Source organism: Hypanus sabinus, chromosome 19 (genome assembly GCF_030144855.1).
Source record: "Hypanus sabinus isolate sHypSab1 chromosome 19, sHypSab1.hap1, whole genome shotgun sequence".
In the NCBI taxonomy this organism is placed as follows: Eukaryota; Metazoa; Chordata; class Chondrichthyes; order Myliobatiformes; family Dasyatidae; genus Hypanus; species Hypanus sabinus.
Genome location: NC_082724.1, coordinates 17,139,415 through 17,155,964, shown reverse-complemented (window position 1 = coordinate 17,155,964; position 16,550 = coordinate 17,139,415). Strand labels below are relative to the sequence as shown.

Genomic DNA, 16,550 nt, shown 5'->3' with positions numbered 1-16,550 from the left:
TGTCCAGAATTACATGTTGCAAAGAACATTAAACTTCTCAAAGAGCACCTCCACATGACATTGAAAGATCCGTGCAATTATGGATGCTTATCATTCTGAGAGCCTATGAAACATTTTCCCAAACAAATTGAAACCATAACATTTTTTGAGTTTTGACCCTCAAGGTCAAGGTTGATGGAGTGATTTTCTTGTGAGGACCAAGCTTATGTAACTGATATCCACGTGGTAAATACTGCTGTCAAATGCAGACAGCCACTGCCCCAATGTGTGCAAATTTTCAAGGTCAGACTTCCAAGGTACCCAGGACGATCTTTTGACCTCATGACTAAGGAGGAAACCATTTTCATTCTGTTATTGAAAAATCTGTTTAGTTCCACAGCTTCCTCTAGCTTCAAAGTAGAGTCAATGTGAACAAGTTCCCTCACAAAAGACTTCATTAAAATAATTATTTTTTAGCCTGTCAAAGTATGCTAATGGTAAGTTCAGACCTATTATGCTTTTTGGTTGTAGTTGACAGGTTATTGTTGAATTCTCCTTGTCCATAAACTGAGCAGAGGAGACAATGAAAATGTGTATATTAATTTGCTGAATATTAATTTGTGGGTACACTGCATGATTGTTTCTATAAAGCATTTGGAACGCTTACATGACAAGCTGGTATATGTCTAGGGGGGAAATTCCAGCCACTCTCTAACCCCGCCTCCCGTATACGCAGGTGCTGTGGAAAACAAGTTAACACAGCATCGCTCACACCATATCAAGCTCACACCAGATACAGTTATAGAATATACTTTAAAGGTTTTACTAGAATTAAATGATTACTAACAATACAGTATATATGAAGGAAAAGAAAATAAAGTAAAAAGTGCCAAAACTTATCAGAGTTCAGTCAATCTAGTGCACATCGTTGGAGCTCAACCATCAAACCGTTCGACCACCCTTTGCTTCAGCCATCCTCCACAACCTCGCACCTGGGACCACCCGAAGTGGTCGACCAAGCAGTGCGGCACACGTCCACCTTTTTCGGCACCTTCTTCCCCGCTCTCGAAAAACCCGCAAAACCCCAGCTCCCAGACCCACAATAAAAAAATGACATCCAACCCCATTGGTTAATTAATGAATACAATCCCCGTTATGAGCAATCCTAAACCTAAACAGACTGCGAGAAGCTTCGAGAATGCTCTGCAAGACAACACTCTCTCACCAGTTAGCATAACAAAGAAGCAGTTTTACTTTTAACAAACAAAGAAGCCATTTTGATTAACATGCGTAGTAACATTATAGACTGTATTCTATTAAATTTGGTGCAATTTATAACTCCAGTTAGTAGAGATATTTCTTCATACCCTCTCTCCACACCCTTCCTTCTCATTAACTTAAGTCACTAGTAATTAAGGGCAGCACCTTCCACCAGTGAGGCTTGTTCCTCACCCAGTTTTTAGATGGCGCTTTGGCACAGCTGGTAACCTCACAGTTTCAGAAACCCACGATCAATCCTAACCTCCGATGCTCTCTGTGTGGTGTTTGCACCTTTTCCCTGCAACATTTTGGGATTCCTCCAGGTGCTCCAGTTTCAGGTTGGCAGGTTAACTGGTCAATGTAAATTGCCCCAAGAGGTAAGTGATCGAATTTGGGGGGGGGGGGTGGGGAGGGGGGTTCTGAAGAGATTCTAGGGAGAATGAAGAAAATGGATTCATGTAGGATGATTGGAAAACAAATGGCTGATGTTTGATGTGGACAACATGGGCTGGAAGGGCCTATTTCTGTGCTGCATCTCTGTATGACTCCAAACACCTGAGGTGGCCCTAACAGCTCCATCAGTAGAGAACAACAACCCAGTTTACAGCCTCTTGCCCCAATCTCTCTTCACCCTGCATTAAAGGGTGAGGAGGAAAATAAGGTGCTAAGCCTATTTAATTACATGCAATGTCTAAAGTGCAATAGAAATTTACAGCAGCAGGCCCATGCACAGTATCTACTGGCCTACCAGACACCAGCTATTTTACACAGCTCCCCAAAGCAGGAGCATTTCCATGCTATTACACACAGCAAACGATGGGTTTTAAATTACGATTGCCCACCTCTTCAGCTGAAGTCTGAGATGGAATGGACTGGTTCTATATTTTATGGTTCCTAATATTCTGAATAAATTTTAAGGTTTACTTTTCTGTCGAGCTTGAAGCAATTAGTTGACTTCCTTGAGACATGCAATATTTACCCACCCACCCATTACAAAAGCACAGCAAGCTGACTCCGAACAAGGTCTTAACCTCAACAGGAATATAAACATTTGAATAATATCTTCATTAAGAACAATTTCCCAGATTTTTTAAATGAACAAAAGAAATAATTAAACGCAAATTAAATACCAAAATATTTGGAATATTTTGGCTTCTTATTTTCACCTTTGTACATAATCCAACATAGAACAGTAAAGCACAGGAAAAGGCCCTTCTGCCCACAATGTTGTGATAAACTAGTTAAATTAGTAATCAAGTGGTCAACTAAACTAACCTCTGCTGCCTACACAGTGTCCATATCCTTCCATTTTTCTCACAATCATGTGTCTATCTAAACATTACTTAAGAGTCCCTAATGTTTCTGCCTCTACCACCATCCCAGGCAGGACATTCCAGGCACCCACAACTCTCTGTGAAAAAAAAACTTGACCCCCATATCTCCCTTGAAAGAAATTATCCCTTCCCCTCATCTTAAATGCATGCCCAATTTCATTTTAATCCTTGCAAGATATTGTCTGTCTACTCTATCTATGTCTCTCATAATCCTATAAAACCTCTATTAGAAGTACCCTTAGCCTCTGCCGCTCTTGAAAAAACAACCCAAGTTTGTCCAACCCACCCACATGCACTCTAATCCAGGCAGCATCCTAGTAAACCTTTTCTGCACCCTCTCCAAGGCCTTGACATCCTTCTCATAATGGGCCAACCAGAACTGTATGTTATACTCCAGATGCCCCCTAAATAGAATTTTATTTCAGGTTGGTGCTGTGTTGCAAGAGGGCAAAGTTCCAGAATGCCTACAAGATGGCTGCTTAGAGCAGCTCATGGTTGAGCCCACTAGGGGATCAACTATTCTGGATTGGGTGTTGTGCAATGAAACATAATTGATTGGGGAGGATAAGGCAAAAGTACCCATAGGGGCAAGTGATCACAATATGAGAGAATTCACCCTGAAATTTGAGCAGGAGAAGCTCAATTCAAATGCATCAGTATTAGTGGAGTAACGGGTATTACAGAGGCTCGAGAGAGAGGAGTTGGCCAAAACTGATGAGAAAAGATAACGGCAGAGCAGGAATGGCTGGAATTTCTGGAAGCAACTCAGAAGGCGCAGGATATATACATCTCAAAGAGGAAGAAGTACTCTAAAGACAAGATGACACAACCATGGCTAACGAGAAGTCAAAGCCAACAGAAAGGCCAAAGAGAAGGCATATAATTCAGGAAAATTAGTGGAAAGTTAGAGTATTGTGAAGCTTTTAAAAACCATCAGAAGGCAACTAAAAAAGTCATTAAGGAAAAGATGAAATACTAAAATAAGCTAGCTAATTTTATTAAAGAGGATACCAAAAGCTGCTTCAGATAAAATGTAAAAGAGAGGCAAGAGTGGGTATCAGACCACTGGAAAATGAGAAGTAGTAATGGGGGACAAGGAAATAGCGGGGGAACTGAATAAGTATTTTGCACCAGTCTTCACTGTGGAAGACACTAGCGGTATGCTGGAATTTCAAGAGTGTCAGGGGTCAGAAGTGTGTGGTTGCCATTATTAGAAGGTTCTTGGGGAAGTCACCTGGACCAGGGTTCTGAAAGATGTGGCTGAAGAGATTGTAAAGGCATTCTTCAGAGGGCACAGCCTCTTCCCCTCTGCCATCCGACTTCGAAATGGACATTGAACACTACCTCACTACTTTTTATTTCTGTTATTTTGCGCTACAACTATTTAATAGTCACATATACACTAATGTAACTCAGTTTTTTCTCTATGATTTATTTATCATGTACTTCACTGTGCCACCATGTAAAGTCACCAAATTTCATGACATATGCCAGTGATATTGAATCTGATTCTGATTATTAATCATCCTAGAATACTAGAAAATTGCAAATGTCACTCCAAGAAGGGAGAGAGGCAGAAGAAGGGAAATTATAGGCCAGTTAGTCCAACCTCAGTTGGCATATGGCCAAGTGGTTAAGACATTGGTCTAGTGATCTGAAAGTTGCTAGTTCGAGCCTCAGCTAAGGCAGCATATTGTGTCAAGGAAAGGCACTTAACCACACATTGCTCTGCGACGACACTGGTGCCAAGCTGTATCGGCCCTTGCCCTTCCCTTGAACAACATCGGTGGCACGGAGAGGGGAGACTTGCAGCATGTGCAACTGCCAGTCTCCCATACAACCCTGCCCAGGCCTGTGCCCTGGAAACTTTCCAACGCGCAAATCCATGGTCTCCTGAGACTAACGGGTGTCTATTAAAAAAAAGTCCAACCTCAGTGGTTGTGAAGATGTTGGAGTCGACTATTAAGGATGTGGTTTTGGGATACTTGGAAGCACATTAAAAATAGGCCATAGTCAGAATGGTTTCCTCATGGGAAAATCTTGCCTGACAAATCTGTTGGAATTATTTAAGAAATAACAAGCAGGATGGATAAAAGAAGATCAGTGGATGTTGTGTACTTGGATTTTCAGAAGGATTTTCAGAAATTGTCACACAAGAGACGGCATAGCAAGTTAAGAGCCCATAGTATTATAGGAAAGATACTAGCATGGATAAAGCAGTGGCTGATTGGCAGGAGGCAAAGAGTGGGAACAAGAGGAGTCTTTTCTGGTTGGCTGCCGGTGACTAGTGGTGTCCCACAGGGGTCTGTGTTGGGACCAATTCTTTTCATGTCATATGGCTATGACTTGATGGAATTGATGGCCTTATTGCAAAGTTTGCGGACGATATGAAGATAGGTGAAGGGGCAGGGAGTTTTGAGGAAGTAGAGAGGCTACAGAAGGACTTAGACAGATTAAGAGAGTTGTAAATACAGAGAAAATTCAAAAATCTGAGGTGCAAAGGGATGTGGAAGTCCTTGTGCAGGATTCCCTAAAGGTAAATTTGCAGGATAAGTGTGTGGTGAGGAAGGGAAATGCAATGTTAGCGTTCATTTCAGGAGACTAGAAGATAAATGTTGAGGCTTTATAAAGAACTAGTGAGGCCTCACTTGGAGTATTGGGAACAGTTTTCAGCTTCTCATCTTAGACAGGGTATGCTGACACTGGAAAAGGTTCAAAGGAGGTTACAAAGATAATTCTCGGATTGAACAGCTTGTCATATGGAGTATTTGATGGCTCTGGGCCTGTATTCATTGGAATTCAGAAGAATGAGGGGTGACCTCATTGAAACCTATCGAATGGTTAAATGGTAGAAGAGTCCACGACCAGAGGACAGAGTCTCTGAATAGAGGGGCTTCGTTTTTGAATGGAGATGAGATGGAATTTCTTTAACCAGAGCGTGGTGAACCTGTGGAATTCATTGACACAGATAGCAGTGGAGGCTAAGTCCTTTTGTACATTTAAGACAGAGGTTGATAGATTCTAGATTGGTCAGGGCATGAAGGGATATGGGGAGAAGGGCTGAGAGAGAAAATTGATCAGGCATGATAAAATAGCACAGCAAGCACGATGGGCCAAATGCAGACATCCCACCTCCCCTGGAAGTTCTGGGAATCTCCTGCAAATTGATAGCGGCTCCCTGACACCTGCAAATTATGTACAATATCTCAGAAATCTTGCTCTTTTTGAGAGCAAGCGAGTGAGCGGGGTGGGGGGGGGGAAGAAAGAGGATGAGGAGGACAAGGAGGAGAGAGCGAGAAGAGGAGAGAGAGATATCAAAAATAATGACAGTGTTGCTTGCTGCACTGTTTGCAACAGTGACTTTTCTATTGCCCACGGTTTGTTAAATGACTAAAAGGCATGTTGAGATGAGTTTAACAGGTGTCATTTGTTCCTTAGCATAGCGGACATTATTTAATCTAGCTGGCTAGCTGCCAAGGAGTTACTCTTTTGCAGACACCCCACCTCTCCCGGAAGTTCCGGGAGTCTTCCACAAATTGATGGTGCTACCTCCCTGAAAATAGTTCTTGCAGATTGGGATGTCTGCAAGTGACCTTATTCTGCTCCTATATCTTATGGTTTTGTAAAATTGCAACATAACATCCTGACCTTTGAATGCAATTCCTCGATTAATAAAGGCAAACATGCCATCTGCCTTCTTAACCACCCTATCAACCTGAGTAACCACTTTCAGGAGCCATGAACTTGGATCCCAAGATCCCTCTGTTCATCAACTCTGTTAGGGATCTTGCTCTTAACAGTGTAATGTCTCTTTGCATTTGAATCACCAAGGCATTCTTTGCCAGTCTTCTACACAATCCAGAACTCCACCAATCTTCATATAATCTGCAAATTTACTAACTCACCCATCTACACTTTCATGTATGTCATTCATATTCATCACAAACAGCAGAGGACCCAGTACAGATCTCTGTTGAATAATCACAGACCTCCAAGTACAATAAGTACCTTTAAACACTACCCTCTGTCTTCTATACGTAAGCCTATTCTGAATCCAAACAGCCACTTCACCAAGAATCCCATGCATCTTAATCTTCTGGATAAGCCTCCCATCAGGGACTTTGTCAAATATCTTACTAAAATCCGTGTATACAACATACACAGCTCTGTCTCCATTAATCACCCTCGTCACCTCATAAAAAAAACTCTATAAACATAATAAGGCAAGACTTGCCCTGCACAAAGCCATGCTGGCTCGCTCTAATTAGGTCATGGTTTTCTAAATACTCATAAATCCTGTTCCTAAAAATACTCTCCAATAACTTCCCTTGTTAAGCAACCTCATATGTGGCACCTTGTCAAGGGCCTTCTGAAAATCCACAATTCTCCTTTGTCTATCCTACTTGTTATTTCCTCAAAGGATTCCAACAGATTTGTCAAGGAAGATTTCCCCCTTAAGGAAACCATACTCTCTTTGGCCTATTTAATTATGTGCATCCAAGTACCCTGTAGCTCAATCCTTAATAATAGACTCCAGTATCTTCCCAACCACTGAAGTCAGGCTAACTGTTCTATAATTTCCTTTCTTCTGCCTCCCTCCCTTCCTGAAGAGTGGAGTGGTATTCACACTTTTCCAGTTCTCTGAACCTTTCCAGAATCAAGCGATTCTTGAAAGATCATTACTAATGCCTTCACAATCTCTTCAAGCTACCTCTATGGGGCATAGTTCATCTGGTCCAGGTGACCAATATATCTTCAGACCTTTCAGCTTCCCAAGCATTTTCTCCCTAGTAACAGCAATTACACACACTTCTGCCTGCCGATACTCTCGAATTTCTGGCATAGTGCTAGTGTCGTTCAGGGTGAAGACTGACACAACATACTTATTAAGTTCATTTGCCATTCCTTTGTCTCCAATGACTACCTTTACAGCACCACTTTCCAACCATTCAATATCCACTTTCACCTTTCTTTTATTGTTTATATATCTGAAAAAAAACGTTTGGTATTCTCTTTTATATTATTGGCTAGCTTATCTTCATATTTTATCTTTTCACTCCTTATGGCTTTTTTAGTTGTCTTCTTTTTACTTTCAAAAGCTTCCCAATCCTCTAACATTAGCAATATTTCATACCCACTCTGTTGCTCTTATGCCGTCTTTAATTTCCCTTGTTAGCCATGGGTTTGTCATCCTCCCTTTAGAATACTTTGCAATATATTTACCCTGCACTTGCTGAATTGTTCCCAGAAACTCCATCCATTGCTGATCTGTCATCATCCTTGCTAATGTCCCTTTCTGATCAACTTTGGCCAGCTCCTCCCTCATGCCTCTGTAATTCACTTCACTCCATTCTAATATTGATACATCTGACTGTAGCTTCTCCCTCTCAAACTGCAGGGTGAATTCTATCACATTATGATCACTGCCTCCTAAGAGTTCCTTTACCTTAAGCTTAATAATCTAATCTGGTTATTTGGTGCACAACACCCAATACAGAATTGTATTTCCCCTGGTGGGTTCAACTACATGCTTCTCTAAAATTCTATCCTGTAGGCGTTCTACAAATTCTCTCTCTTGGGATCCAGCACCAACCTGATTTTTCCCAATCTACCTGAATATTGAAATCCCCGTGACTATTGTAACATTGCCCTTTTCACTTGCCTTTTCTACCTCCTGTTGCAAGTTGTATCCCACATCCTGGCTACTGTTTGGAGGCCTGAATTTAACCCCCATTAGAGCCCTTTAACCTTTGCAGTTTCTTAACTCTACCCACAAGGATGCTACATCTTCCCATCCTATGTCAGCTCTTTCTAAAGATTACATTTCATTATTTACAACCCCCTCGATCTACCTGCCTTCCTTTCAATACAACGTGTATCCTTGTACACTAAACTCCCAACTAAGATCTTCTTTCAGTCATGACTCAGGAATGCCCACAATGCCAAACCTGCTCATCTCTAACTGCACTGCAAGATCATCTAACTTATTACATGTACTGCACGCATTCAAGTATAACATATTCAATCCTGAATTCATCATCCTTTGTGATTATGCCCCCATGATACACTTCAACTCATCCTACCGACTGCAAGTTTGTCCTAAAATCTGCCTGTCCTTCCTCAGTCTCACTACACGCTGCGTCTAGTTGTACGCTAACTGGCCCATCCTCAGCCCTAGCACTCTGGTTCCCATCCCCAGCCATATTTGTCAGTTTTTGAAAGATTTTAATTAAAAGACAGGAAGAGTAAAAAAAAAAAATCTCTTCAGAATTTGTCAAACTTGTGGTGGTCATATATAAGGCAGAAAAAGGGCTGATTTTCACTTCTTTTCTCACAATTCTATAATAAATAAAGTAGCATTGGGTTTATAATTAAGCTCATCTCATGCCCTTACTGCTCCATTTACGATGTGTTTTAGGAGACATTAGTTCTGCTACTTTTATTAAACACAAGTCTGGTGAGTAAATTCAAACTTGGATCAAATAACATTGTTACAACTTTCAAAGTTTCACTTCTACACCTGACAACAATATGCCTTTGCCCCGTTTGTTAATTGTGGCTGGTCTGAAGGCAACCATTCCAACTCTCAGTCAAAAGAATCTTCTGTTCCTCTCAGGTAAAAGGCTTTTGAAACAATTATTATTCAGTAGCTTGCTCCATTTAACCAAAACTTTGAGCTTTGAAAGCATAATCCTTATTACAAATATTGCCCAATTAAGTGATTTCTGGTATTTCTTAAGGAAGGCGCTTCTTGGAACTGCAGAAGTAGGAGAAGGAGTAATTAAATTGAAACAGAACCTTTTCATTTGATATTTTTTCCGATCAGCTTCAGAGGAATTCTTTCCTAATCACAGAAAACCGGTATTGTGTCTGCGTCCAAGATCATGCAGCTGAAAGTTTTGAGGTGAAATGCACATGGACATTTTGATTTTCTGGGCAGTAGCTATTGGATGAATGAAGAGATTCTGCAGCTCACATTCAAATGCCCATTGTTGTCAACAACTTCTTTGCCTTTTTTCAAGCTAACAAAGTGACCATCTCCTGTTGTACATTTTTATTGTATTAGAGAATTCCCAGAGCCTTGTTTAGCCTTTAACCTGGGGTGCACAGACGCCTTGGTTAATGGTAGGGGTCCATGGTATAAAAAAGGATTGGGAACCCCTGCTCTAGAGTAAATACATTCATTCTTATCGCTGCACTGAGAAGCAGGAAGATAAGCTTGCACAGGTTGCAGGATTTCCTGACATTCTGTGTTAGTCAGAATCAGAATCAAGTTTAATATCACCAGCATATATCTTTGTGGCAGCAGTACAATGCAATATATAATCATTAATAAAAGTGAATTACAGTAAATATGTAAAATAGTTGAATAGGATAGGACTTCATTCCCTGGAGCGTAGAAGAATGAGGGGAGATTTGATCGAGGTATATAAGATTATGATGGGTATAGATAGAGTGATTGCAAGCAGGCTTTTCCCACTGTGGCTAGGGGAGAACAAAACCAGAGGACATGGGTTAAGAGTGAAGGGGGAAAAGTTTAAAGGGAACATTAGGAGGACCTTCTTCACACAGAGGGTGGTGGGAGTGTGGAATGAGCTGCCGGATGAAGTGGTAAATGCGGGCTCACTTTTAACATTTAAGAAAAACTTGCACAGGTACGTGGATGAGAGGTGTATGGAGAGATATGGTCCAGGTGCAGGTCAGTGGGACTAGGCAGAAAAATGGTTCAGCTCAGCCAAGAAGGGCCAAAGGGCCTGTTTCTGTGCTGTAATGTTCTATGGTTCTCAGCAGTGCAAAAATAGAAATTAAAAAGAAGTTGTCAAGTGTGTTCATGTGTTCAACGTCCATTCAGAGATTGGATGGCAGAGGGGAAGAAGCTCTTCCTGAATCGTTGAATGTGTGCCTTCAGGCTCTTGCATCTCCTTCTTGATGATAGCCATGAGACAAGGAATGTCCTGGGTGACAGGGTCCTTCATGGTGGATGCCACTTTTCTGAGGCACCGCTCCTTAAAGATGTCCTGGATATGATGGAGGCTTGTGCCCATGATGGAGCTGACTGAGTTTACAAATCTTTGCAGCTTATTTTGATCCTGTCTAGTTGCCCCCTCCATACCAGATGGTGATGCAGCCAATTAAAATACTCTCCACGGTACATCTGTAGAAATTTGCAAGTGTCTCCTCAGACTTCTGATGAAATATGGCTGTTGTTGTGCCTGATTTATAACTGCATTGATGTGTTGGATCCAGGAGAGACCCTTGGAGGTATTGAAACCCAGAAACTTGAAGTTGCTCACTCTTTCCACTTTTAGATTCCTCTATGAGGACTTACTCAAAGGAACTGCATTTATGAATTGCAATACATACCACTCGATTATTAGTGTAACACATCATTGAAATGCTTGCTGTTCTGGAATTTTCTATGCTTTTATATTGCATCAAAGTAATTTTAAGTTGTGCCTTCTCCTATGCCTCCTCTTCAACCACACGTGCTTTTCCGCAGAGTGATAGTCCTTTTCTTAGCATGGAAAGAAATGGACACAAAAAGTTCTGGGCATGCAGTAACCTTGATTGCAATTGGCCTCGGTGCATGAGCTGCAGAATTGAGCTCAGAATATATCCTTGCCTGTCTTACACACAATGCTTGGTGGGAATTTGGACTAGCTTAGATTTGTAGCTTTGTCAGCAAACACGAGTTGGGCCGAAGGGCCTGTTTTCGTGCTGTGCGACTCTATGACATGGAGTTTGAAACCCTGGAAGGCTGGAGACCCCACCTACCCAGGGGAGAGATCACTTGACGCACACACCACCCAATCATGACCCCCACTGCACAGGTGGGAGATCTCTCACCCCATTCATACCGCTGAGGTGACAGAACCCCCACTCCAAGCACAGTGTGTTAATATGTGCTACGACAATGGTTTTCAGCATCTGTGAGCCAGATTGTCGTGGTGTGGAAGACACGAGAAGCCAAATATGTCCAGGCAGAGAAGCAATTGGGAAAATATAGTGGTGGAGTCAAAGGAGACAGCAGGTGCAATGAGCTTTTCTTTTTTGATTACTGAAAGCTGGCAGAAGGGAATAGTTTAATTTGGCACCATGTTGAGCACAAAGATTGCGGGCTGAAGGGACGGTCCATGAACTGTACTGTTTTATAGCAAGCTGAAAGGGAAAAATCAGCGGTGGTGAAGTAAATGATTCCAGATACAGGGTGGAAAATAGGAAAGATGTAGACCAGTGTCACAGCCTGGTATTCTTAGTGTAACCATCGGGCACTGCAACCAGATCCTCTTCAGACTACTAATCATGTACGCATTACTTTGCTTCTCCCCTCCCCATTCATGCATACCAATTTAAATTGCAGCCTGTCAATCATCTGACGGAAAGAAGACAACTGGTTTATTGTGAAGCTCCAGTATCTCAACGGGTGTATCTGAAAACTTGGGAACTCTCCTTAAGTGTGTCGGCCACAGAATGTCCTTTTCTATTTTGTCCCCCTCTCACCTTTAAAATTATAACCTGAACCTACTTAAAACTCAATACCTGTGCTTGATTTCTAAACAATTAGATAGAAAGCTGTCTCTGGGGAATGGTGCTTTATGCCGGCAACTTGCATCAAGTTGTAAAGATTTGGAGTGACTTAGAAAATTGAATTGGGTCATTTGCTGAGTAGTCTTGCTTCATTCCTGCCTGCTTTCTTTTGGGAGATGTTTGTCATTTTTTAAACTGAACACCACAGTTTACATTTTCATACCTTCTATGCCTTTTTGGTGAGAACTTCCCTTTGTGAGCATCCAAACTGATGATAGCCTTTTTACATTCTGCATTAATTTCTTTGGCTTCATATCTGCACATAATTTCCTGTCAGTGAGCAAACAAAAACAGTTGTAAAAAGTTTAAAGCCTGCACAACACAAGGTGAATGTATTTGTAGGTGTTTTATTTGTGTATTTTAACCTCTTTTTCAGTTAAACTCTTTTCACACTCTTGCAGTTAGTCCACTATAAAAAAATAGAAACAAACTTCTAACAACCATATAGATTATTTGCAAAACATAGTATCACACAATACAAGATTATAAGATGTCATGGCTAAAATTAATTAGAACACTTATTTGTTTGATCATTCATTATGTGCCATGTCGTATGACATGGACAATCATGGTCTTCCGTGGACATGATTGTTCTTGGAAAATTTTTCTACATAGGAGGTTTGCCATTGCCTTTTCCCGAGCAGTGTCTTTACAGGACAATACTCTTTAGAGATTGAATGCCTGGCATCAGTGGTCACATTAACCAGGACTTGTGAAATGCACCAGCTGCTCCCATGGCTTCACATGACCCTGAATGGGGGGACTAAGCAGGTACTACACCTTGCCCAAGGGTGACCTGCAGGCCAGCAGAGGGAAGGAGCACTTTACACCTCCTTTGGTAGAGATGCATCTCCTCCCCAACACCCACAAATCATAAATGTAACGAGAATATCCCAAGACAGTTTAGTCCAAACACAGTAATATTCAACCCTATTATAATTCAATTCTGAAATGTGCCAGAATCATTCTCCAACAAAACCAAGAGCTCAGTGAGAAGAGTTTTGAAGGGAGCCAAATTGGAAATGCCCCTTGTGAAAAGTACATACTGTTTCTAGATGGGACGAGAGCAGATTGGGACTGCAATTTGACAGGTGCAAATTCTTGCCAAATCGGTAGGGCCTTCAGACAATCATCTACTGTTGGGAGGAGCAAACAGCTCTTGGAGCATGACGCTGGATTTGTCAACATATGCACCAGAACCTGTGGCCAGTGCAGGACATTGGGAGTGGGACCATTCAAAAACATTCTACAAAGAAGAATGAATGTCAAAGATCCAAGAGGAGAATATATTCTCATTTTATATAGTTCCTGCTGTTAACCTTATTGCCTGTGTCGTGCTTCTCCCATATTCACACCTTGTCTGAATGATGCTCTAAATTATTCATATTTATCATTAAGCTTTGCTTCTGGGCTAAAGTTCCATTGTCCACAGCGTAACATTTCTATTTTTTAGTTGATATTACTGGTGAAGATTCCTTTATGTTAATTTGTGATTTTTTTAATGCAGGTATTTAAAATACATTACTTTTCCCTGTAGTGCAACACACACACACTAGAGGAACTCACTAGGTCAGGCAGCTTCTAATGAAGGGTACAGTATAAACATTCTCTTCTCCTCACCTGCCCTTCACCTCTCTCTGATGCCCCCCTCCTTCCTTTTCTTCCATGGTCCACTCTCAGATTCCTTCTTTAGCCCTTTCCAGCTTCACCTGATCACCCCCCACCTTCTTGCTTCACCCCTCTTCCCCCACCCACATATCTGATTTCATCTATTACCCGCCAGTTTGTGTCCCTTTCCCTCCTCCTGCCTTGTTATTCTGGTTTCTAACCCCTTCTTTTCCAGTCCTGATGAAGGGTCTCACCCCAAAACATCAACTGTTTGGTGCCCTCCACAGATACTGCCTGACTTGTTGAGTTACTCCAGCATTTTGTGTGTGTTACTCAGTATTTCCAGCATCTGCTGAATCTCTTGAGTTTTTCCTCGTCTTGATGTAGTTCTCAAGCTACTTTTCTCAGATGGTACTTTTATACCAAGGATTGCCTTAGAACATAGAACAGTACAGCACTCTTCCTATTTTTGAGTTCTACCCATATAGACTCAGTGTTTGAGCCCTCCATTATGTCCCCTCTGAGTGCAGATGTGATATTGTCCCTGTTTAGCAGTGCAACTCCCCTTCCCTCACTTTTACCTCTTTTTCTATCATTTCTAAAAAGATAAAAACCCTGGGACATCAAACATTCCTGTCCCCCTCTCGACCAAGTCTCTATAACAATGGTAGATCTTTGTAAAGTGACCCATTTGTAATCAGGTTTTGAATGCCTCCTCCCTATTCAGCCAAACAATCCCAGTTCTCACTGAACAATCTTAGTGCTCTTCCTGTAGTAGCTTTCTTGTGTCAGTCTTGTCTTGGACATCAGGCACTCTGTAGATTAGAACTGTCAACGTTTCCAGACATCTGAATTGCCCAAAAATTCCAGAATATTGATCACACGAGTATTTGCTGTGAATACCCTGGGTGATAAACTTCTCAGAGTTGAAGCTAGCACACTTTTGGTTTTGCCCGAGGTCAAAGAACCTCACAGCAGAGCTCAGGTTTGTAAATCTGCTTCAAGTGACAATGGCAATGCTGCATATCATCGATGGCAGATATCACAAATTTTCAGCTGACAAGTGGAAATTTTTGCGGCTATGCTATCGTACTTTCACCTTATCTAGATAAATTCGAGATGGACAATAAACATTAAGCTTTGCCATCAACATCCAGACCCTGAATATGAATTAAGACAAAAAGCCTCACTAGAACGGTACTAAACTTCCTGTGTCCTGGGAATACAGGGGGATTCCTGAGAATTACCCTCTGCCTAAAATCTAAATGCAGCTACTCCGTCTATACAAATGTGATAGGAAGGATGGGTTCAAAAGAATTCGAAGTATGCTTGCAGTATACACCACATTCACTTCCCCACAGACAGCCACAAAACAAAGAAACAGCATAGAACCCCCCCCCCGAAAGTAAGCATCAAACACACAATGCACAAAAAGCCACACCAACGGCAAAAAAACAGGCACACAGGCTATTCAACATCAAACTGCAGAGATTCTGAAACAGTCTAGCAATGTCCAATTTAGTTCAAAGAGTTTCAGCACCTGGTACACAGTATGAATGTTTTTCATCAGCAACATAATATTTCATTAAGCAACAGCATAAATGTCAGTGATTCACAACCGAATGGGAAAGTCTTCCTACTGTCATAAGGTGGGCGCTTGGAGCAGACCCAAATGCAAGACACAGACACTGAAGTACTAGGAACTGGACTGGACTAGGCTTAGGGATGGGACAGGACACAGACTTAGGCTAGGACTTTGGCTAGGATGAAGCAAGGCTTGGGTTCTTCGAGGCTTTGCTACAGGACTAAACATGGAATTCCTGCACAGGACGAGGCACATGGACAGGACAAGAACCTGAAGCCTTGACTTGGTCTTGGGACACCTGAATGCAGAGCCTTGGTCTTGAGAGAAACAGGAACACGGCGCCTTGGTCTTGAAAGAGACAGAAACACAGGGGCATGGATCACAGAGCCAGGACCCCTCCTTAGGAACAGGACTTGGGGCTGGGGCTCTACACTGAGTCAGGACCGCTCCTGGGGAGTAGGACGTAGGGCCAGGACTCGTACACAGAACACAGAGAGATGGTTCCCAACACAAGGTAGCAGCAAACGGCCGGACCTACCTAGTGAAGGCGCGGACACAGAGACGGTTCAAAACAACAATAGACAATTCCTTATCTTGACACAGCAAGGCTCTGGTCTTGCTCTGGTGGTAGAACTTGACAGTGATACAGGCGAGTTTGCAGGCAAGGCTTCAGGCAAAGGCTTCAGGCATAGGTTGAGGGTGTAGGTTGTAGGAGGAAGGTGAAGGGAAGGGAAGGGAGCAGTCCAGGATCAGGGTAACGGCAAAGATGGCCTGGCTTACCCAATGGAGGCGAGGACAGGAAGGGACAGATCAAACACAGGGTAACGGCAAAGACAGCCTGATTTACCCCACAGAGGCGAGGACGGGATACTGACAAGACGAACCAGCACCTACACTCAAACCCAGGGCCACTTATATTCCCAGCCCCAAGACGAGCATCAGGTGCCTGTGATTAAGCCCAACTGAAACAAGGGACAGCCAGAGGACCCGGAGTCCGGAGTCCACGGACTGGACCGTGAACCGTAACGTGGGCTTCACTGACCAGACCATGACAGTACACGCACCCCCCCCCCCCAACCATGGGAGGCTCCGGGCAACCGAACGGGCTCTCCAGGACTAAGGATGACCTGGGGAGGTCGTAGGGGGGTATTCAATCAGGAGGGAACCCAGGACGGTGAGAGTTAGACAATAGTGTC

The 16,550-nt window shown here is 42.4% G+C and overlaps 1 protein-coding gene across 6 annotated transcripts in view; it reads right to left on the bottom strand.

The window, feature by feature from the left end:
• Positions 1 to 16,550, bottom strand: part of cfap92 (cilia and flagella associated protein 92 (putative)) — a 247,952-nt gene that overhangs the window by 87,780 nt on the left and 143,622 nt on the right. For all 6 annotated transcript variants that reach the window (XM_059944096.1, XM_059944097.1, XM_059944091.1 and 3 more), the window contains one exon: positions 12,325 to 12,431. In XM_059944096.1, coding sequence (XP_059800079.1) covers positions 12,325 to 12,431 — 107 coding nt within the window. The remainder of the gene's footprint in view (positions 1 to 12,324; positions 12,432 to 16,550) is intronic.